Below are 24,212 nucleotides of genomic sequence, written 5' to 3' on the forward strand. Positions count from 1 at the left end.
GTGTGTGTGTGTGTGTGTGTGTTGGGGGCGGGGGGGGGGGGAGAAGGAGGGACGGGCTGCACGTGCACGTGCCCGTGAGCTCATGTATGCACATGCATAAGAAAAAGCCAATATACAATGAGAACCATAACAGCGCTACAAGTCCTGTGCTCGACTTGAAATTCCCACACTAAAAAATGAGAGAGATTTCCTGGACGAGCAACCAGGTAAGAGACGTGAACATCTTACCCCCTGGAAGAAGGCGTTACTGATGCCGACCTGAACAGGAAAAGAAACCGGGGCCAGTATAATGCTTTCTCTATTTAAAGAGAAAAAAAGGTGGTTGGAAATGCAGAGACCCTCACTACTGATGTTAAGAAATAAGTCTGATAACAATGAAAACTGTCCTCCAATAAGGGACAGGTCTGCCTGGGGAAAGAATCCCACAGATGAACTTAGTTTGAATACTTAGTTGGTGGCAGGTGCCGTGCCGCGCACACTGCTGCATTCGCTTATTCCGTCTCCCAGAATGCCCGGGGACACGCGCTGCTGTGATCCTCACAGTACAGAGGGGACCCGAGGGTTGGACAGGTTCGCTGCCCTCTTCGCGGTCACACGGCTAGTGAATGGACGGAGCGGGATGGGATCCTGGAGCCCGCGCGTGCTCAACCACTGAAGTGCTTCCTTTCGTCCTTGGGCATGCTGAGGCACTGTGTGATAGGGCAGAGATGTCAGGTAAGGGGTTGCTTCCATCGTGAGAAGTTTCCATAGCAAGACGGGACCATCGTAGGTAAGCTGTAGCGCAGTGGTCGGCAAACGCATTAGCCAACAGAGCCAAATACCAACGGGACAACGATGGAAATTTCTTTGGAGAGCCACATTTTTGAAACTTAAACTTCTTCTAACGCCACTTCTTCAAAATAGACTCGCCCAGGCCGTGGTATTTTGTGGGAGAGCCACGCTCAAGGGGCCAAAGAGCCGCATGTGGCTCGCGAGCCGCCGTTTTCCGACCACTGCTCGAGAGCCTTTAACCTAATTTCCTGATGCTGAGAATTGAAACATTAGCTCCAACCTCCTTGGCCACCGTGCCCACCTGTCACCTTCCTGTTTTACAGAGACCGGGGAGAGTCTAACCGTCTGCGGAAGGACAGGAAAAGGGAAGAGATGGATGGACAATGGAATCGACGAGGAAACCTGGAGGAGGCTGTGTTCCTGGGGCCGGGGAGTGGACTGAAGTCGCTCCCACGGGGAATGGAACACGACGTTCATTTCCATGAAAAGCGTGGCTGGGACAAGGAGGTTTCCCCAGTGCAAATGTCTTGAAATCAACAGACTTGGAAGCACAGTTACAGGTACAAGAGCAGGGTCCTGCTAGCCTAGGAGCCAACACCTTGGACAGCAGCGTGCCCAGCCGCCCCTCTGGTGGCCTGAACACATTGGCCTGCCCCGCGGGCCCGCGGGGATGCCAGCCGGTGATGGTGAACTTGACTTTCTTCCGTCCTGTCTCACTGAAGATGCGGCAGACGTTGAAAATGAAATCGGAGCCATTTTCACAGTGGGGAACTTTTAAACTCAATTTGACGACCGTGGCGATGGGGATGCTTAGATAGCCGGCCACTGGGTAGCAGAATAAATAACCTCAGGGGTTCCTTCGGAATTCATGAGCGATGGCCCGCGGTGATCCAGGAAAGTCCGGGAGAGGCTCAGTTAATAAAATCTCCCCGAAAAATCAACATTTCCGCCCAACAGGGCTTTGTGTATTAATTTTAGGAGCTGGATGGTCATTTTTCCCTTTAACACAGATAGGAACTGAATCCCCTTACACGGAGCGATTTTTTTCCTCTGCTTCATAGAAATTTCATCATCATTTCAGGCCCCCCCACTCCACGGCTTGTCACTGGGCTCATTGCTCTTACGTTTACCTTGGTAAGGCCCTGGGGCCGGGGGTACTGGTTTCAGGTTTTGGCTTCTCCCAGTGGTGGCTTTGAGGCTCCTGGTAACATGCCCCGCCTTGCACGGCGCAGGTGGCTTTGCCAGTTTTCCTGTTCTAGTAGCTTCTTCTCACCCGGTGGGTGGAGGCTCAACCTCCCCCCTTCTCTGCTTTTGAAAGATGGCAAGTTGGGCTTGTGCAAGTGGCTAAGGGGCCCATCCCTGGGAGTGGGCAAATCATCTGGACGTGGTGACTTCTCTCCTTGAGTGTGTCACAGCGTGGTTTCAGGGGGGCACATGCGAGTGGTCATGGGGCACCCCCCAGGGGTCCTGTACACACAGGTAAGGCCTCGCTCTTTTCACAGTGACACAAACATGTCTTTTCTCATTGTGGCCCTGGCACGCCTACAGTCACTCTCTTTATCTAAACCAGAGGTGGGGAACCTTTTTGCTGCCAAGGGCCATTTGGATGTTGATCACATCATTCCCAAGTCATTCAAAAATCATCACCTTAAAAATTAGGCTGTTCTATTAGGTCAAACATTTAATTAACTCACCCCTACTGCCTGGGCAGGGCCAGACCAAATGATTTCACCGGCCTTGTACGGCCCGCGGGCCCGACGTTCCCCATCCCTATCCTGAAGGGCGTCTCTGCTAACAGGACCCAGGCCTCGCGTGACATTCTCAACCACGGGGGTTTAGAAAAAGCCCGTGATTTCACTGGACAAAGGTAGGCTGCGGCTAAAATCGGAGAGGGAAGCATTTCTGAACAAAGCGTCGCTCGGGTCACCCAGCCGTGAGAAATGGGACTGCCAATATTTAGACACTGTCCCGGAAGTTGTTCACGGTTCACGTCGCGTTGGAGTTCTAATGTCTTTGTTATTTTTATAGGAAACGGATTTGGGGGAGGGAAGAAGGCACCTGTTTCACCCACTGAGCAAAAACATCCCTCCTGTGAGTTCCATCGTCTCCCAGCCCATGTGACGGGAACCCGGCAGACGGAAATGGACAGGATGCCCGTGCGGACAGGTGCTTGAAAGTGGTGAGACAGGGACTGGGAGCTTCAGTTGCATTTCGGAGAGGAGCCAGGTGGCTGGGAAGGGGCGTCACAGGGGAAGAGGCCAAGTGAGATGGAGGAACAGCAGCCGGCTCACAGCGCCCAAAGGCGGGGGGGGGGGGGGGGGGAGCGAGCTACTCACAGGTGTTGGCGGTGCCCTTGGGGATGGGGAGGTACGAGCCCGGGCTCCACGGCCGGCCCTGGTAGTTCTTCTTGCACTTCCCGCAGTCGGGCCCTGTGGTGTTGTGCTCACACTCGCAGGCCAGTTTGCTGTTGTCGTACACACACACGGTGGCGTGGAGGTTACATTTGCACCTGGAGAGACAAGAGGTCATTGTCAGTGAGGCTGGCCTGGCGGTCACCGAGCCTTTGGCCACCTGTGTCGAGGGGTGGTGGCTCCAGGGCCACCTACAGGCTCCTGGGAAAAAGTGGATTTGCAGCCCCCGCCCCTCAGAATCTTTCCAGCCAGTGCCCTGGGGGGGGGGGGGGGTGGGTGGCTGGGGTTCTGACACAGCCTGTCCTCACAGCCAACTAGGAGGGATGCTAATCCCAGTGGGCCCCGGTCCGTTCCCTGGGGCCTGAAGCTCCCTGAGACAATCCTGTTCCGAAACCAAGGGGTTCCTCCCCCCCTTGCTACCCCCCGCCAGGTACCCACACTACCTGAGAGGTTCTGCTGTGATACCATCAAATCTATGACAATGGCATGTGGATTGAAACTAGCGTTCTGCTCTGTTCTCCCTGAAACCAGAGGACAATTCTTTTTGTTTATTTTTATTTTTAAAAATATTTTTTATTGATTTCAGAGAGGAAGAGAGAGGGAGAGGGAGATAGAAACATCAATGATGACAGAGAATCATGGATCGGCTGCCTCCTGCACCACCTCAGAGCCCGCAACCGGGGCATGAGCCCTTGACCGGAATCAAACCCGGAACCTTTCAGTCTGCAGGCTGACGCTCTATCCACTGAGCCACACCAGCTAGGAGAATTCTTATTTGCTTAAGAAGAAAGATAACCATACGACCGTGTGCTATTCCGATGTATTTCACGGAGCCCCCCAGGTTATATCAGCTGCTCTCATGCCTAAGACCCCATCTCCCATCAGAAGCGTTTCCCACCGAGGCCCCTAACCAGCCCGAGTGTCGGTCCTCAGGTGCCCCAGTCACGGCCAATGCGCTCGTCACAGGGGAGTCTCAGAACCGGGTCACCTGGCTCAGGGAAAAGATGCTTATGTCTCCTAGCAAACCAAAGCCTGCATGTGGCAGCGGTTTGGGGTCCTTAGCCAAGGGCTCGCCTTCAGAGCCTTCCTGTGAAGCTATGATATATGAGAGGCCACAACAGAACCTGCAGTTTCCACAGAAATACATTCCCGCATCCAGCGTCTTCGACTGCAGAATTGCACAGGCCAATTTGATGTCTGTTGAGGGAGCAGGTTATAAACTGTAACACCCCAAGCTCGGGCCTCAGCCTCTAGATTAAAGCCGAGGTTGATGGAATGACCTGAGCGGGGGCCAGAGCAATGTATTCGGGAAGGGGTGTGTTACTCAAAGGAGAGAACCAGGACGCCCCAACTGGGGGGGGCGGGGTGAGAACCAAGATCTGTCACAGTCAGAACCTGAAAATGTTTCTCTGTGTGCATGTATTTTTATTTTTAAATACGTTTTTATGGATTTTTAGAGAGTGGGGGGAGAGGGCTAGAGATATAGCAACATTGATGAGAGAGAAACATCATCAATTGGCTGCCTCCTGCACCCTCCCCTCCCTGCACTGGGGACCGAGCCCGAAACCTGGACCTGTGCCCTGACCGGGAATCGAACCAGTGACCTCTTGGTTCGTGGGTCGATGCCCAACCACTGAGCAACACGGGCCGGGCTGTGTGTGTGTTTTTAAACTAGTCTGGCCTCTTCCAGGATCCGGGATGAAAATACAGAAAGAAAGCCAAGTTTCATAACGACGAAGAAATATGGTGGCGTTTTACATCGCTGTCCTCTGCGGCAGCTGTGATGAATCGGGAAAAGAAGCAGTACTCCTTCTTAGGGAGGAAAAGAAGGTTCCTCAACAAGGGCTGCTGGTTTCTCTAGCAGGGGTCCTCAAACTACGGCCCGCGGGCCACATGCGGCCCGCCGAGGACATTGATCCGGCCCGCCGGGTGCCGCTGCCTGTCCTGCTTAGCAGCCGACGCGTCCCGGGCTCGCAGTGCGCATAGGAATTTGTTCATATTTGTTTTTTTAAACTATAGTCCGGCCCTCCAATGGTCTGAGGGACAGTGAACTGGCCCCCTGTTTAAAAAGTTTGAGGACCCCTGCTCTAGTGTCTGTCAGTGACAGAGGAGTGCGCTCCTTTGCTGATGACCTGCTGGGAGCACTGACCCACGCTCATGGCAGGGAAGCAGAGGGATGGCTGCGACCTGTCCTGACAGCGGCCAGGCTCGCTTCTGACTAACAGCCAAGGGCACCCACGTTCCCCGGGGACGAGCCTCAGCTTCCTCTGGGGTCTACTATAACCTGTGACACTTGTAGCTCCAGCCGTGGGCAAACTACGGCCTGCGGGCCGGATCCGGCCCGTTTGGCTGTTCTATTTGGCCCGCGGAGCTGAAAGAGCGGAGGGTTCTCTTGCTCTCCCCTCTGCTCCTTTACTTTGAATTTATATTAGTTCACACGAACACTCCATCCATGCTTTTGTTCCGGCCCTCCGGTCCAGTTTAAGAACCCATTGTGGCCCTCGAGTCAAAAAGTTTGCCCACCCCTGATACACCCTGCCCTCTGTAGAGTCATCGGTGGTGATGAGCTCTAAGGCCACTCTTCCAACAACCCCCATTCACCATGGACACGGACCCCGACCCTCCGGAAATGGACATGAGCACCATCTTTGACAAAGAGAAACATGGTTCAGTGAAGAGAACTAGAGAGTGATTTGTTCGGAGCGGGGTCTTGTGACAATCCTCTCCGTGCAGGGAGCGGCTTGTGCTAAGCTGCCTATTAACAGGAGCTTTCTCCTTACAACATCAGCACCTTTATTGATGGGTGTGTTTACACATGGAAGATGTTAGAGACCTAAGTGGTAGAAGCACCCGCGTTTACTGATTTAGCACCCTCTCTGGTGTCAGAAATTCCAAATGAGGAAATGAACAGTGGGACCCCCCCTTTGCCCCCCCCCCCTGCAAAGTATAGGCTGGTTTCATGTGTGAAGACCAAGAACGCAATAATAATAAGTTGGATGATATATCTTGTTACTGTTAATACTTTCATACATGCAGTCACTTCTGAGATGCAGGCAATTTCCATCCTAAAGACTTCATATTCACTGAGAAAATAGTCTCTGAATAACAAAAGGAGGTGAGAGAAGAATAGATTAATGTTTAGTGGGTCATCTTCACCTGTCCAAAAGCTTATTAATCATTCTAGTCTCAACTCAATTCATGACTCTCCCTGATCTTCTGCCTACTCTAGACACCCCGCTATCTACCTTTCTGATTTCCTTAAATGCTTCTGTGTGTTTAGTTTGGTTGATGGTTGCTTAAGACGCTGTGCTTCTAAAATTTTTACTCATTGCCATAAATCTCTCCCATCTTAATGTGTGCATGTCGGGTGAAATGTCCACTTTGTACCTGGTCTTTCCCATTTGCCTCTTCAACATCTTCCTCTGTCTTCTTGAGTTTCCTACACTTGCTGTCTCTGTTTTCTCATCTTCTCATCTCGCTCTTTCCAACTACCATAGCTTCTCTTGCCAAATTCATCCACAGCCCTGGCCGGGTGGCTGAGTTGGTCGGAGCATCGTCCCATACACCAAAGGTTTCAGGATCAATTCCCCGTCAGGGCACATGCCTATGTTTTGGTTTGATCACCCATTGGGGCACAAACAGGAGGCAACCTATTGATGTTTCTCTCTCTCTCTCTCTCTCTCTCTCTCTCTCTCTCTCTCTCTCTCTCTTCCCCCTTCCTCTCTCTAAAAATCAATTTAAAAAACAAACATATCCTTGGGTGAGGATTTAAAAAAAAAAAAGATCATCCACAACCTCCTTGTTGAAAACCCACTGGTTATTTTCCCTGCCTCAAGAGCATCTTACTCCGTAGACCATTCCTTTCTCCTGCTGGATTCTTGCGCCTATTTCCAGAACCCTCTTCTCCTGTGTGTTCTCTTCCGGGCTGTTGTGAGGGTTCTGGCCCAGCAAGGTTGGCCTAAGTGACTCTCCTTGGGCACCCATATCCAGGTTGTCCCTTAGGTTTCCTCTGTGGTCCTTAACTGCCTTTGAGTTATAGGCAAGTGAAAGCAAACTTGCATCAATTTTTGTTCCCAGAAAAAAAATAGACATATGCAAAGTAAGCTCACATGTTTGAAAACAGCTCAGGAGATCCAGGGGTTCTGTGTTACCCACAGAGATCCAGGGAGCCCCCGCCTCTCCCTCCATCATCACCAGGTGAGGATCATCTGATTGACATGTTGGTAAGTCCTGGGTCTCCATCTCCACTCTCACTCCTGGGCATCTCACTCCACATATCCCCAGCTGCATGCTTTGGCTTCCCTCTCCCCCCTAGTCCTCCTCCTGTGGGTTCCGTCTCAGCAAACGGCATCACCTTTTAATCCGTTGGCCAAGAATGACTCCTTCTCTCCCTTTCCTACCACATCTCCTTGTCATCACTCAGCCTCTCCGCAGGTTCCCAGATGCCTCCTCCTGACAGCTCTCAGATCCACCCAGTTCTGGCCACCGCCACTTCCCTCGTTGAGATCAGCATCATCATCTTGGATCTGGTTCATCGCGATGGCTTCTAAACAGAACTTACTGCCTCCAGTCATGCTACCCTCTCACCCAATCTCAACACAACAGTCCAAACCATCGTTTACTCCAAAATATGTGGGTCAACCTGGCTTAGAACCATAGAAAGATTTCCCATTATTCTTAGGAGAGAGTCCACGCTCTACAACATGGTCTACGAGTTCCCTGGAAGTCTACGTCTTCTCCCACCGGAATGCCTTTCCCACATGCTCCTCTGATGCGGGCAAGGCCTGTCACTGTCTCTGCTACAGACGTGGGTTGTATTGTCACTGTGAGCTCCTGGGAGCAGCAGTCCCGTCTGCCTGATTTACCACAACATCCCTAGCATGTGTCCAGTGCTGGTGCATAAGCCCTCAGAAAATATTTGACCAATAAGCAGCTGGGCAGAGCCCTGCTTGGACACCAGTGCAAACTATAACTTTAGCCGCAAATCCGGGCCATCTGTCCCCAGTCTCTGTGTGGTCTGCTGTCCGAGGGCTGGGCACGTGGAAGTGGACAGCGAGGCACCCCCACATTAGCTCATATTTGGAAATGACTCCCTTTCATTTTCTCCAGCTCAGTGTATCCTCATCAGCCGTGCCAGTCCTCCACGGGGACCCCTGCCCAGTGGCTGTTCCTCCCCCGGGGAAAGATGGATTTCAAAATGCCGAGCGATGGCTCTCAATTCCCAGGGGTCATGACCTCCAGCCTTGTGATTTCTCAGACACCTGCTGTCTCTGACAGATTCATTATCCACTTCCACGCGCCCCCCACCCCAGCTCCCACCTCTAGCAGCACCTTAGGTGGGGAGGGATGATACCAGTGGAGACCTGGCAGACTTTGCTAGAGGAGAAATGCTCCTCTGTTTGATGCTCTGGGAGCGCAGCCTACTCACCAACTCTGATTACACACACACCTTGCACCCAGATGCCGCCCACAGAGCTCACTGCCTTGCTTGTACCTGGGAGATCCACGTGTGTGTAAGTGACAGAGTGCACACGCTGTCAAATACGGGCACTGCTGAGATGGACTTCAAGTGAGCCTGCCCTAGCCAGTTTGGCTCAGTGGATAGAGCGTCGGCCTGCAGACTGAAGGGTCCCAGGTTTGATTCTAGTCAAGGGCACATGCCTGGGTTGCAGGCTCGATCCCCAGTAGGGGGCACGTAGGAGGCAGCCGATCCATGATTCTCTCTCATCATTGATGTTTCTCTCTCTCTCTCCCTCTCCCTTCCTCTCTGAAATCAATAAAAATATATATATATTGTAAACAAAGTAAGCGCTAATCTGCAATGCGATGGGCTGCAGCGTGCTCCTGTTCTCACCCAGGTCCGCACCACTGCGTTTCGGTGACCAGCTGTCACGAGTCAGTTTAATCTCGCTTGTAAGAAGGTTCCAGCACCGAGGTCTGTGCACCTGCCAGTCGGTATGAAATTAACCCATACAGCCTGCCTGTTGTTGTTTTTTAAGTTACGCAACTTCATATATTTATCCTGGGAAGCATGTGATCCGCCCGCATCTCCTGTGAGCGCCAGGTGTGTCTGTAGAACCTAGGAGTTGCCTTTCGGAGGCGCCGAGACAAAGGAGTTTGGAACGGGCTTTTTCCGCAGCAGCAGAAGCGGAGGGCAGCCAGGCTTCTGCCGGTGGGTCCGGGCTGGTGCTGCTCTGAGCTCCAGGAGGAGGGACATGCGGGGGGTGAAGGTCAAGCAGCTCAGCCCTTCCCAGCCCTGGGGGAGCCCCAGCAATGTGCTCCTGGGGGGCATATGCTCCTCTCTAACCTCGCAGATGAGATCTTATTATATAGTTTTATTTAATAAAGGTTTTTCCTTAACGAGCCCCCCCTGCCCCAAGGTATACATTTCAGGTGCTACAGGACCTGAGTCAATCTCCCTTGGCCCCCCCCCTGAATTGGATGGGTACTCGGTGCACAAATGCGTTTAGCAGACACGTCAGCATAAACACCAGGGCTTTGCAGAGGTCTTTTAAAAAAGATGATACATTATCAAATGCCTCTCACGTCCTTTTATTCTGCCTTGGCAACCCCTGATCTTTCTCTTTGCACTTTGACCCACAGAAATGTAGTTTCCGGCTCAAGGCATGATTTGAGATGGGAGACGGGCCTCACGATCACTGAGAGATTATGAGTCGGGATGCCGGACTCAGGCAGCCAGGGTTCAAGTCCAGTTCAAATGCAGGTGGACGGTGTTAGTGAGCCCGAGCGTGGGACCTGGGCTTCAGATGACCGCCGCTGCAGGCAGGGCAGTGGGCCAGCCCGGGACCTCCCTCCCGACGTCAAGCAGAGAGAAATGCGTTCCTATTTTGCTTCTGGCATTTAATGCCGTCCCTCTTACGCACCCCGGAGCTTACCTCTGGAATCTGGCACTGGCTAAACCTAAGCAATGAGCAAACATCATCTTACAGCCAAAGACCAGATCTGCAGATAGCCAACGGCCCTGTCTCATCCTGACCCCACCGGGGCTCCCATCTTTCCAGGATTCCACCCCCCTTCCCTCCACTGACCGAACCCGGACTCTGACAGTAGTTGTCACTGGGGAGCAAACATTCTTTCAAGAAATGTATTTTTATCAAGTCTGCAATGGCCCGGGTTCAAGGGCAAATATGTATCTGCTTATGGGGTAAGCCTTGAAAAGCAACCACACACTAACAGACCAACCAAGAGGCCGGATACCCTACGTGTGTTGGGATTCCTGTCTTAGGAGAAGCACGCGGGAGAGAAGAGGTGTGAGGGCGCTAGGAGGCCACCCCACAAATCTGGGGCAGTGTGCGCACGCTCCTGAACCCATACTTCCCCGGCACATGGAGACCCCAACATGGACGCTCATGGGCTTTCCTCTCCTGGGCTCTGCTCTTGGAAGAATTGTTTTTGAAAACTGATCTAGGCCTTTTTTTTTTTTTTTGGAAGCAGAGAAATGTACTTAGTTACACAGTTTTCTCTAAAAATAAAAACTGAGATCTTAATCAGTTCTCCACGGACACTGAGATCTTATGATCATTTCTTAACTACAGAAGGCGATGGGTTTGCTCCCAAAATTCATGGAACGAGGGCCAGAAAGCCTTCTTGTGCAGCTGAGCAGTAAATGACTTAGGGATCCTTATGGCACTTTTAAAACCCTCTAAAAGGCCCATTTAAACTTTACTTGAAACCCTAAACTTACCCAGAGCGAAGCGTCAGATGGCATGATTCACTAAATGGCTTTTTCTTTTAGGTAATATGAAACGTAGCCCCTTTTCCATTGCGCGGTCCTGCCAGGGAGACGCAAGTACCAGGACTATAAAATATAAACGGGAGCGTATAAATCTGAGAGGATGCATGTACGAGACAGATGCAGGTACAGGATCGCGCGCTCTGCACCGCTCCCTGCACTCACCAGGAGTCTGCTTAGGTAAGAGGTGCTGAGGATGGAAGACAGATTGAACGAGACAATTATCACAATCCGGACGGCCACTGTTCTTGGCCCAAGCGATCAATCTGAACATCGGGATGTAAAGAGCTTGTAGCATGAAAACTAAACGAATCCAAGGCCAATGAGCAATGACTAGATGATTTTCGATGCTTACTATATAGGCACAGCGAACTTGTCTATTCTAGTTCTTTTTGAGGAGACAGGAAATTGCAGAGTTTCCAGTCCCAGAAATACTAATGATCATAGTTCATGGTTCCAGAATCTATAAGAGAGATGCGGCACGTGGTGTTAGGAGTGTGGACTATGGGACAAAGGGCTTGAGTTCAAAGTCTAGCTCAGGGGTCCTCAAACTTTTTAAACAGGGGCCAGTTCACTGTCCCTCAGACCGTTGGAGGGCTGGACTATACTTAAAAAAAGAAACTATGAACAAATTCCTATGCGCACTGCGGGCCCGGGACGAGTCGGCTGCTAAGCAGGACAGGCAGCGGCGGCAAAAACACCCGGCGGGCCGGATACATGTCCTCGGCGGGCCGCATGTGGCCCGCGGGCCGTCGTTTGAGGACGCCTGGTCTAGCTCTATCACGAACCTGCTGGGTGGCCCCCTCGGAGCCTCTGCTTCCTCACCTATACTTTGGGCTACTGTTAGCACCTAGGCTACGGGATGGCTACACAGGCTGGATGGAGTAGGCCATGTAAGTACACATCACAGCGAGGAAGTGTGCCGTAAATGGGAGCGATTACTATAGGGAGATTCCGCCACTCCAAGGCTCGGCTGTTTAAAAGTCCTTCACGCATCCCTCCCCCCCTTTCCTGCCCTCCTCTGTAGCACGTGTGGGGGACTGTGATGCGCACTTCCCCAGCCTTCCCTCCCTCTAGGGCTGGCCGTGCTCTGTAGTTCTGACCATGTGACCTGCAGAGAGGGTTCAGGAGCAGTTTTGAAACAGAACGGCTCACATGGAATCATTTCTTTGGTCTTGTGCCTTTTCCTCCTATTTTTCTTTTTTTTTCTTGTCTGGGATCCAGATTGAAATGCTCACGGGTCTTCAGGCGTGGAAGTCATGAGCACGGAGGTTGCACTGAGCAGTGGGTAGTGGGAGGCTGGAGAGAGCAGAGGCCTGCTGATGTCCTCCTCACATCAGAGGCCCAGCCTGGGGGCCTCGCCGGTGCCCACGAGCTCCAACCTATTAAGACAGGTGGCTTTCCCATTTTGGAAAACTATGCATATATTCCTGATATAAGAAGCAGTCACAAAACAACTCGTGGATGTATTCACGCTATGTTCACATGGACTCATCCATTCCATGGTTTACCGTAACCAACGGCTAAGTTAAATTTCTCTTCTCGTTTTTCTTTGTATAGAGAAAAACAAACCAACCCCACATAAGTGAAATATTTCTTTCATCTACTTTCCTTAAAATTTCTAGTTGGATGTGCACTCTACCATGATGCTTCATTGGGTACTTCGTTGGATTAAAAAATAGACCTCCTGCCCTAACCGGTTTGGCTCAGTGGATAGGGCATCGGCCTGTGGATTGAAATGTCCCAGGTTTGATTCTGCTCAAGGGCATGTACCTTGGCTGCGGGCACATCCCCAGTGGGGGTTGTGCAGGAGGCAGCTGATCGATATTTCTCTCTCATCGGTGTTTCTAACTCTCTATCCCTCTCCCTTCCCCTCTGTAAGAAATCAATAAAATATATTTAAAAAAAAAGAAGAAGAAATACGCCTCCTTCGGTATTCTCTGAGAAACCGGGACAACAGAAACAAAGGGCAGGGACAGGCCTCAAGCTCTCTGTGCTCTGGGAAGCCGGGCCCAGCAGGCTCGGGCTGCAGACCCGGGAGGATCTGACGCTACAGAATTCCTTCCGCAGTGACACTGGCAGGTGCGTTTCTGAGCCCCCATAAATATGCATACCAGTCGTCTTTCACAAAGGTCCGATTTCCGCCAATGGTTGTATTAGAGACTGATTAAAAATGAATCAGACTGAAGGTATAGCTTTATGACTGGGCTGCATGTTGAATCTGTACAACAGAACACGCTACAGCAACCTTATTCTATTCTTTGACTTTTCACTACAAAATCTGAGAGAGACATTGAATTAGGTTCCCCTGGGTGGTATGGAAAATGGGGGGAAAGGGCTCCCCCCTAATTCTCCCTTCTCTGAGAAGTACAATAGTACCCAATGGAGAAGAGTGCACCTAGAAAAGCCTTTGTTCCCCCCCCCCCCTTATTTGGTGGCCTACTTTTGTTAACAAGCCTTGGAAAAGTTGAAGTTTAGAGAAGAGAGAGAGAGAGAAAAGAAAAACATGCACACTAAAGGAACCTGATCTCAACTTGCTGTGACCAGTGGACCAATGACCTGAACTGTGTCCCTTAAGATGATGATTAGAAACAAAGGCTCTAAAGCAAAACACCAAGAATCCTGAGACTAGAAACAAAGAAAAGCAACAGCCCTGACCAGTGTGGTCAGTTGGTTGAGCATCGTCCTGTGCACCAAAAGGTTGCCAATTAGATTCCCAGTCGGGGCACGTACCCAGGTTGTGGGTTTGATCCCTGGTCAGGGTGTGTAAAGGAGGCAGCCAGTAGATGAGATGTTTCTCTCTCTCTCTCTCTCTCCCTCTCTCTCTCTCTCTCTCTTCCCTTCCCTTCCTCTATCTCTAAATCAATAAATATTTTAAAAAAAGAAAAGCAATGATTTCTGAAAAGATCCAACAGATTGGATATAGTCAGGTAAATATAACTACAGAGTGGCCAGATTATTATGATCTCTGAACACATAATAATCTGCCCACTCAGTATATATATATATGTGTGTGTGTGTGTGTGTGGTGTATATATATATATATATATATATATATATATATATATATATATTAGAGGCCCGGTGCACGAATTCATGCATGGGTGGGGTCTGGCCAGCCTGGCCAGGGGGAGGGGACATGGGTGGTTGGCCGGCCTGCCTGCTGGTTGAACTCCTGGTTGAGGGGACAATTTACATATTAGCCTTTTATTATATAGGATATACACTGAGTGGGCAGATTATTATGCATTCAGAGATCATAATAATCTGGCCACTCAGTGCAGATTATAGCTACTAGAATGACTGATAATGTCATAATCATAGTTAGTCTTTCCATCCATAGGATTACATAGTCCAAAGTGGGGTCTGCACTGAATAGGGGAGAAGATCTTAATGAGAAGTGACGTTTAAAATAACAATATGGATCCCAGCTCTATTTTACAGTCCAGTAATACATGCCCACGGAACCTGGGCTCACTCACTAGCTAGCTGATTCCCTTTTTTGGGGGGCAGGGGGGGAGGGTTATCCCAGCTTCCTGGGGCCAATCCCTTTGAAATGTGAAGGGTCTGGTCTGTGTTTGAAAAACACCCTACATTGGCTGCCTGACTGACCCCGCCTTCTACGCGGTGTTGGGTCGATCTAAATTGTAGTCTTGCTCACCCCAAGTCCTTACTTCTTCCTTCGGTAACAACCCTTTGGGATCCGCCTTCTCACCCCCAGGCTAAGAGGGCCAGGTCGGCGATGCTGGCTTGCAGCTCCAAGGGCGAGCAGAGAGGCCAGGCTCAAGCCCATCAACCTACTTCATCTCCTCCGACGCCAGGATGCGTCCCAGGATGGAAACATGGCCCCATCCCTATGCACACCGGCCCTGGGTCTTTGCTGAGGTTATGGGACTAAAAAGGCCCTTTCCTTCCCTGAATTCCTGTCTTCTGAGACCCAAAGCCCTCCATTTTTTTTTTTTAATAAATATATTTTATTGATTTTTACAGAGAGGAAGGGAGAGGGATAGAGAGCTAGAAACATCGATGAGAGAGAAATATCAATCAGCTGCCTCCTGCACGCCCCCCACTGGGGATGTGCCCGCAACCAAGGTACATGCCCTTGACCGGAATCGAACCTGGGACCCTTCAGTCCGCAGGCCGACGCTCTATCCACTGAGCCACACCAGTTAGGGCCGAAGGCCTCCATTTGGATTCCCGCTCTGCTCCTTGTTGGCAGCGTGACCTCGGGCAGATTGCTTCCCTTTTTACACACCTCGGTTTCCTCATCTGTAAAACTGGACAGTATCGCCCCGAACTCACAGAGTTCTTGTGCTTTTCTCATCTTCGAAGCATTTCGAAACAGCACCTGGCACTTAGTAAGTGCTAACCTTAGCGTCAGCCCCGTCGCTACCATCGTCTTCATTATTCTTGCCAGCGTTTTGGTTGTGGGAAGAGAAGCTGTGGGGGCGCCAGAGGCAGCGCGTGTGGAGGTCTCTGTAAGACACGTGCTGCGTTACCCCACAGGGGCTTCTGGGGACACCTGGTTGACAAGGAGCGTCAGCTCTTCCCGAAAACAGAAATGTTTTTCTCTCTCCCCAAGATTGTGTGGTTTGGACACGCTTTTAAACGTTCAGATTCTAAACCCAATTTGAAAAATGCTGTTGACCCCTACACCCCGCCAGAGAGGTAGGGAGTGAGGATGCATCAGCTGAAACGAAGGTGGAAGATGCAGGAAGTCTTACGGCCCACGATGCATGCACACAGAGATGAAGCGACCCGGGCTGGGGACCGTCCCTGCCCCAGTGCTGTCCGGGGCCTGGAGGTGTCCCCTCCCCCGTGGTCCAGCCGGGAGACGGCTCTGTGCCCACCCCAATGGAAAGGGCCCCCGGGGCGGGCAGGGCTGCGAAGAGCAGGTGCTGACTGCGCTGCAGCGTTTAATCCGCAGGGCGGCGAGGAGAGGTCAATTCCCTCCCTCAGAGGAATGAGGGCGGCAGGAACAGGGGCGTCTCAGGCATGAAAATGAGGCTTTCAAGGCGGCTTACACAAATGCGCCGGCAAACACGGAGCTTGCTGACAAAGAGGAAGAGGCGAGGCTGCCGGTGAGGCTGCCCGATGGGGCGCCCTCTGCCCCCCAGGAGCCTGTGCGGGTCTGTGCAGTCCCTGCTGATGGCGGGCAGATCCTGCCCGGAAGCCAGAGTGCCAGGCGGAGCCAAGACTCAGGTGCTGCTGCCAGCCTCTGGCTCCCAGGGGTCCTCAAACTTCGGCCCGCGGGCCACATGCGGCCGCCAAGGACATTGATCCGGCCCGCCGGGTGCCGCTGCCTGTCCTGCTTAGCAGCCAACGCGTCCCGGGCCCGCAGTGCACATAGGAATTTGTTCATAGTTTTTTTTTTTTTAAACTATAGTCCGGCCCTCCAACGGTCTGAGGGACAGTGAACTGGCCCCCTGTTTAAAAAGTTTGAGGACCCCTGCCCCGTCCCGCTCCTGGGACCCGCAGCCCCGGGCTTTTCTCCTTCCCGGCAGCCCACTGTGCTCCTGACCTTGACCCCGGCCTGGCACCCAGCTCGACCCTCCTGTCTGGGTGCCTCCGGGGTCTCGGACTCACCCCAGTTCCTGGGGCGGTGACTCTTCAGCCCAAAGCTGTTTGTCTGCCGCCCGTCCTTCAGATCCTGATCTCCACCTTTAGCCAGACCGGCCTGCGCGCATGTGGCTTCTGCCGCGGTGGATGGTTGGATTAGGGGGGTCTGGCCCTGGCTAGTTCGCCCTGGTCACTTCCAGCACCGGGTCCGGGGTGGGGCGCCCTCTCCTAAAGCAACCGCGTGGCTGTGTCTCTGGATGTGTCTCCCCCACCCCCAGCCATGACCCCGTCAGAACCGTCCTGCAGGCGGAGGCGGAATGAAGACAGCAGACGTGGGAAAAGGGGGCAAAAGCAACCAGGAGACAGAAAACCCCCCAAGAGCCCTGGAAGTCAGGGGATACGGTGACAGAATACAGGGCGTCCTACACTAGGCTGGGAAGATGTTTCAGCCATTTTTATTTAAAGATCTAAGTACAGGGTAACGCCAGTAGGCTAGGGACTAGTGAAAGGCCTATCTATCATCTATCTATCTATCATCTATTATCTATCATCTATCTATCTATCTATCTATCTATCTATCTATCTATCATCTATCTATCAATCTATCATCTATCTATCATCTATCATCTATCTATCTATCTATCATCTATTATCTATCATCTCTATCTATCTATCATCTATCATCTATCTATCTATCTATCTATCTATCAATCTATCATCTATCTATCTATCTATCTATCTATCTATCTATCTATCTATCTATCTTATTGTCCCCAGCACGGGTCACTTCCTCTCTGTGTTCATGGGTCGTGGGCCATAAGACTTCCAGAATCTTCCACCTTAGTTTCAGCTGATGTATCCTCACTCCCCACCTCTCTGGTAGTGTTTAGACGTCAACAGTATTTTTCAAATTTGGTTTAAAATCTGAAAGTTTAAAATTTGAAAGTGTAATATCATGTCATTCATAGGTACATATATACATATATGCCACCAATATATGTATTGATGGTATAATTGCCTATTTTACAAAAAAATGAGAAAAATTGCCATTCTCTAAGAATACCATTGCCATTCCAGGCTCAATCCTGATGCAACAAAAAATCAACACGCACCACAATAGTCTAGGGTTCAAGGATCACACGGGAGGATGTTTCCCGGGGGTGAGTCTGACCGCAGCCACACGCGGAGTTTGTGAGGCCATGCGATGCTCCTTCACTCAACCGCAGTTCACTGGGTGTGCGATGTGAGCTAGGCCCGCTGGAGGCTCAGCGCTCTTTCGCGAGTCTCCAACCCACGTGTTTCTATGTCCCGTCTCCATCCTTAGGGTCCTATATGTGAAAAAACCCCCACCTATTTGGGGCAAATATGAGGATCCACACTTCCTGTTAGGGGCAGACGCTGGTTTAGAATGCCCAAGTCTCCATTCAGGATGCAGCCCCATTTTCCAATTATATCTGGAAGGAGCAGTGCTTTATCATGTGGCTTAATGCCATTAAACATTTATTGAGCTCCCGGAGTGTGCTAGGCATTGTTCCCACTTAGCAGCCCCACGTAAAAGAAGACTAATGAATACATGCGTGTTCCATAGATCAAGCAAGCAATATACATTTTAAGAAATTTATAAATATTTAATCAAGATGTTCTACAGTCACTCTGACAGAGAAACCTAAGCTTCTTGGATTGCTGAAATAGGAGTCTAAATAACAATGGGAAGGTCTACAGCTTTTGTGGGCAAAGTGAATAGAAAACATCTCGAAATAAACATTTCAACATGATTCCATACCCCGTCTCCTAAATTTCCCAGAAAGGGACTGAAGATCAGAGAATGTCTTACATCCCCAATAGACAAGATGATTTAATTCGGCATCATTTAAATCTAGATAAAAAACGTGGAAGATTTCATATTATCCCAGTAGCTTCTATGTTAATAACTTGGAAGGGATTTGGAGTCTGACTTTATCCTTTCATCCTGAATGCCTTTAAATATGAACACACACACACACACACACACACACACACACACACTCTTAAAGAAATAGGAGCCTTTGTCTACAGGTCTATAAATTCTATTGGGTTGGCATTTTGTGGCTCTTTGAACATCATCCTTGACTCTAACCCCTTTTGTCCTAAAGTTAATTTTAGCTCCGCATTTCCCAGGTCTCTGGGAAGACTGAGCCATAACAAACTTCGCTTTGAGACAGATTTGGGGTCTACATTTAAGTAAAGGTGCCGTGACTTCTACACAGGCGCCATCCTAAGGAAGTCCTTCTGTGATGGGCGTGGTGAACCTCGACTTGTGACCTCTCCAGCTGGTATGCCCTGCACCTGTCTCCCCACTGTGGGCGGGAACAATTTGGTGTGTGGGAGGTCTACAGTGTCAGCACGGAGGGACCTGGAGAGTATTACGCTGAGCGAAATAAGCCAGTTACAGAAAGACAAGTATCACATGATCTCACTCATATGTGGAATCTAATGAACCAAATAAACTGATGATCAAAAACAGATCCAGAAACACAGAAGCATGACTAGACTGTTGAACTTTAGAGGGAAGCCTGGGGAGTGCGGGAGGGTGGGTGGGAAGAGATCAACCAACGAACTTGTATGCATACCAATACATGCATCACCTGTGGACACAGACAATGGGGTGGTGGTGGGAGGGGCGGGGACAGGAGCGGGCTGGAAGAGGTTAATGGGGGGAAAAGGAGGGCCTATGTAATACTTTCAACAATAAAGATTAAAAAAAAGTGCCGCGCTTAAAATACCACCTGAGTGGACATGGGTACAATACCATTCAAAACTGTTCCTTAACTCTCCACCACAACTGTATTTCCCCACACCAACAGAGCCCCCAGGCGAGCTGTGACAGACCTGTGCCAACTGCTGCTGTGGCAAGGAGCAGACAGAAGTTACCGAACATTTATCTGTCACTAGCTTACTGGCCCAGGCGAAGCAGGCAAGGTACATGGCCACAGCGGGGAAGGTGGTATCTTTATGAATGGAAAGAACATGGACTTTCTGTTGAGCTGTTTGTTGCTGCTGGAGAAACAAAGGAGGTGAATTTCACGCCGTTTAATAAAGCCTTGAACGAAGGTAAAACAAAATAAGGCTTGGGCCTTACCGCCGTGGTGCGCTACGAATCTGCCCTCCCCCAAGCAAAACAAACTCAGTGTCGTTTTAAGACCTTTAAAATAGATTTTTAAATTCTTATGCGTGCAGGTCCTGAGGGATTATGTTAAGTCGTTCTTACAAATCGTATCTTGTGCCAAGTGGCATATAGAAAAAATATGCAAAAATATGATTATGTTTCATTGAAGATTCTGTGTATTCCGTATGATGGCTGGATTTGAATTTTTATATTTATAGACATCATTACATCACATATGGTAAGTGACTGTAAAATATGCACATATAAAAATGATACGGGTTTACCTATATGCAAATCAGTAAATATACTCATGTGTATAATTTAAAATTATCATTGAATGCCTCAAAAACGGGGCTGGAATCCAGTTGTTTCTTTTGTTTATTATTGTTAATCCTCACCTGAGGATATTTTTCCCATTGATTTTTAGAGAGAGTGGAAGGGAGAGCCCGGGGGTGGGGGGGGGGGAAGAGAGAGAGAGAGAAAGAGAGAGGAGAGAGAGACATCGATGTGAAAGAGAGAGACATCAATTGTTGCCTCCTGCACGTGTCCTGACTGGGACCAGGGATTGAACATGCAACCCAGGTAGTACCCTTGACTGGGAATCGAACATGAGACCCTTCGGTGCTTGGGCCAGTGCTTTAACCATTGAGCTACACTGTCCAGGGGCAGTTGTTTCTATAAGCTCACCATCATGGGTGGCCTCTGGCTATGTCTTATTGGTAGGAATCATCAGTTTTTTTGGACAATTCCTAATACAATTCCTATTGTGTTGCTGGCCTATGGAGCCTTTAGGGGGGTGTAGGACTGTCCCTTTGTTTTTTGAGTTGCTTCACTGTCACCAGTGAAGAAAAGAACAGAGAACAGATGCTGAAGAAATACTTGTGCTTGACTGAACAGCAAGAACGTGGAAGTATTTCTGTTAACAAACAGCTTAGATTTATTTTATTGAAAACAAGATGCAATAATAAGTAACCATTTAAGTCATCGGCCGTAACAGAAATGTTAAGAAAGGTGGAGGAACTTAAAAAAAAATCTGAAAGATCTTGAAATCCTCAACTGCCCTTATTCTATTTCTGCTTGAAATGAAACTCGCACCGTTGCCTTGTGCTTGACAGTTTACTAAGTGTTTCCACAGCTATTCTGCGGCTACGCCTGACAGCAACTGGGGGATTTCACAGATGACGTAGACGTCTCCCTGGGACCGCACCTCCCCTCCCTGAGCAGCGGGGAGGGCGTCACACCTAGGTCTTCGGCCCCTAAGTGCTCCCCCCGGCACCACCGCACCCTGTGCTGTCAGCTTGGGCGTCACATGTGCTGGGGTAACGCGCAGACGCGTCCATCCCCCTGCTTAGATCCTGCTTAACCAGCGTGCTGGCTACAAAGAGAATGAACTCATGAACACCGGCCTCCCGGAACGGCAGCACAATGGCATAGCGCCTACCCTATCCAGCCAGGGGTTAGGCAGTGACAGGTCCCCAACAACCACACTACCTGGTCTGCGCCACTGAACATCAAACGGTGGCGCTCCAGGGGGAACAAAAAGCCTCATGTCCTAACTCTCCTATGCTGCCTGCAGGTGCAGCTGGGATCCCACCATTCCAGGTATTCCTTTGGGTGAGATATCCCCACTCCTTTTATTTATTACTAGTAGCCCAGTGCACGAAATTCGTGCATGGGCGGGGGGGATGTCCCTCAGCCTGGCCTGCACCCTCTCCAATCTGGGACCCCTCGGGGGATGTCCGACTGCTGGTTTAGGCCCGATCCCTGTGGGCATCCCTCTCACAATCCGGGACTGCTGGCTCCTAACCGCTCACCTGCCTGCCTGCCTGCTTGCCCCCAACTGCCCCCCCGCCAGCCTGATCACCCCCAACTGCCCTCCCCTCCTGGCCTGATGGCCCCTAATGCCTCTGCCTCAGCCCTGCCACCATGGCTTTGTCCGGAAGGACGTCCAGAAGGTATCCCGGTCTAATTAGCATATTATCCTTTTATTAGTATAGATTATTGTTAAAAAACATATTTTTATTGATTTCAGAGGAAGAGTTAGAAACATCAATGACGAGAGAGAATCATGGATCAGCTGCCTTCTGCATGCCCCCTATTGGGGATCAAGCCCGCAACCCAGGCGTGGCCCTTGACCAGAACCAAACCCAGGACCCTTCAGTCTACAGGCCGACGCTCTATCCACTGAACCAAATGTATCCACTGAGCCAAATGGGCTAGCGCTACCCACCGCTTTAAAAAGCACTTACGTTATTGCGATGGAAACATCATGGCGCACAGACTTGGGAAACTGTCTGAGAGAGAGAGAGCGCCGTGGAAAGGGGGTGGGGGTCAGAGCACTTCTGATGGTGGGTTTCGGGGCTGGGAGCCTGTGGGGTGCCCGCGGCGTTCCTGCTGGTTGTGGGATGGATGGGTGTGAGAGGACCCTCTCTCTAGCTTTGTTCAGGGCTCCCCCCGTCCCTGTCCTTGTCTCTGTCACTCTAAAGCAGCCTGTTCGTGCTGAGACCCTGTCAATCACACTCAGGATCCCAGAAGCCGCGATGCTAATTTGGGAAGACTCGGCGAGGCGGGGCGACCCCCAGCGCTGACATGGAGCTTGTCTTACTGGGTAACCGGGTACAACACAGACTTTCTCCCACGGAGGAATCATGTCCCGAGTGTCAAAAGCGACACCAGCTTTCAGCAGGAGGGGGAGGCGTGGCACTGAGGAAATGGCTGGCTTTCTCAAACCATTTTGCCTTTTTTTTTTTTTGAGCTGTGAACTTCCACATGGCCGTGTGCTTTCCTTGCAAGTGACGTAATTCGTGAGTTCAAAGAGTGACACAGGAGTCCCATTAGCAGCAGACTTCTGTGTCAGAGATATTGGTCAATAACAACACGAAGGGTCTTCAGCCCGCTTTTGAATAATCATAGGAAGAAAAATGGAACCAATGTATTTTGGGCGCATAGCTGCAAATACTGGTGAACGGATAATCGAAAGCAGCGTCTCTAAGCAATTTGGGCCAGGGCCCATGTATTAAGGACTCTTTGTGCGGTAAACAGGGCTTAGGAAGGACTCTGTACACAGTAGGTGCTCAATTGATGTTTCCTACCCTGTGGGTTAGCCGAGCAGCGGAAGGATGCAGATTACAATTTCGAGAGCATTACTTCACTTTGCAAATATTGTAAGAAATTAAAATAAGCTAGAATAGTAACGAACTACTTCTGAGTTAGAATGAGCTATTCATCACCATGTACATCTAATGACTTGGTTTCCTCGCTGCAGATCTCCCTGGGGCTTCCCATTGCCCAAACAATCTGGCGCTTGTTCAAGTCTCCTCCCTCAGCGCCTGTCACTCCCCCCTTGAGAACTCCACAGGCTCTACCTCCTGCTGTTCCGCTGGGCCCTCCTCCTGGCCATTCCCCTTGGCACGCGCTCCCTCCAGACTTTCACAGGCTCACTCCTCCCCATCACGTCACCCTTGCTCTGATACCCTGCCCTCAGAGAAGCCTTCTCAGATCACTCCTCAAGTAGCTGTCCTCTCCTTCTTTTTTCCTAACCCGAATCTGCTTTTCTTCGTGGTATGTATCACTGCGCAATAGGACAAAATGGCCCTCACCGGTTTGGCTCAGTGGCTAGAGCATCAGCCTGCAGACTGAAGGGTCCCTGGTTCGATTCCGGCCAAGGGTATGCCCCTTGGTTGCCGGCTCCTCCACCTGGTTAGCGCCTGTGCAGGAGGCAACCCATCGATGTGTTTCTTTCACATGGATTATTTCTATCTGTTTTTCCCTCTCTCTTTTACTCTCTCTAAAAAATAAACAAACAAAAAATTCAATGGAAAAATATCCTCGGGTGAGCATTTAAACGAAAAAAGACAAAATGTATTGTTTTGCTCACGTCACCTTTATCAAGAAGGTTTGATGACATAAACTTAAAAAAATACAGGCAAACACTAACCGACAGATTTTCAACGTAGACAAAGCAGTCTCCCATGGGAAGAAGATGCCACTGGGACTTTCACAGTTAGGAGAAGCCAGTGCTGGCTTCAAAGCGCCCAAGGACAGGCCGACTCTCTTGTTAGGGGCTAATGTTGCTGGCGACTTTTGGCCAGTGCTCATTTGCCATTCTGAAAGCCTTATTAGGGCCCATTGGAATTATACTGCATCTACTCTGCCTGGCTCTGTAAGGGGAGCTACAAAGCCTGGATGACAGCACATCTGTTTACAACATGGGTTACTAAATATTTTAAGCCCATTGTTGAGACCGGCTTCTCAGAAAAAAAAAAAAAAAGATTCTTTTCAAAGTTGACTGCTCATTGAGAATGCAGCGGGTCACCCAAGAGCTCCGGTGGAGATGTACAATGAGATTAATGTTGTTCTCATGCCTGCTAATGTAACATTGACTCTGAAATCTGTGGATCAAGGAGTAATTTTGACTCTCAAGTCTTATTACTTAAGGGCACATATCATAAGGTTGTAGGTAGTGTTAGCTGCCATAGGTAGATTCTTCTGATGGATCTGGGCAAAGTCAAGTGAAACACTTCTGGAGTCCGGCCGGTGTGGCTCAGTGGTGTGGAGCATTGACCTATGAACT

General features: G+C 50.2%; 1 protein-coding gene across 8 annotated transcripts in view; it reads right to left on the bottom strand.

The window, feature by feature from the left end:
• The window catches only part of NTNG1 (netrin G1), a 248,577-nt gene that overhangs the window by 73,216 nt on the left and 151,149 nt on the right, over positions 1-24,212 (bottom strand). For all 8 annotated transcript variants that reach the window (XM_080649321.1, XM_080649320.1, XM_080649326.1 and 5 more), the window contains exon 4: positions 3,108-3,280. In XM_080649321.1, coding sequence (XP_080505447.1) covers positions 3,108-3,280 — 173 coding nt within the window. The remainder of the gene's footprint in view (positions 1-3,107; positions 3,281-24,212) is intronic.

This window comes from Plecotus auritus, assembly GCF_963455305.1.
Source record: "Plecotus auritus genome assembly, chromosome: 12".
Classification (NCBI taxonomy): domain Eukaryota; kingdom Metazoa; phylum Chordata; class Mammalia; order Chiroptera; family Vespertilionidae; genus Plecotus; species Plecotus auritus.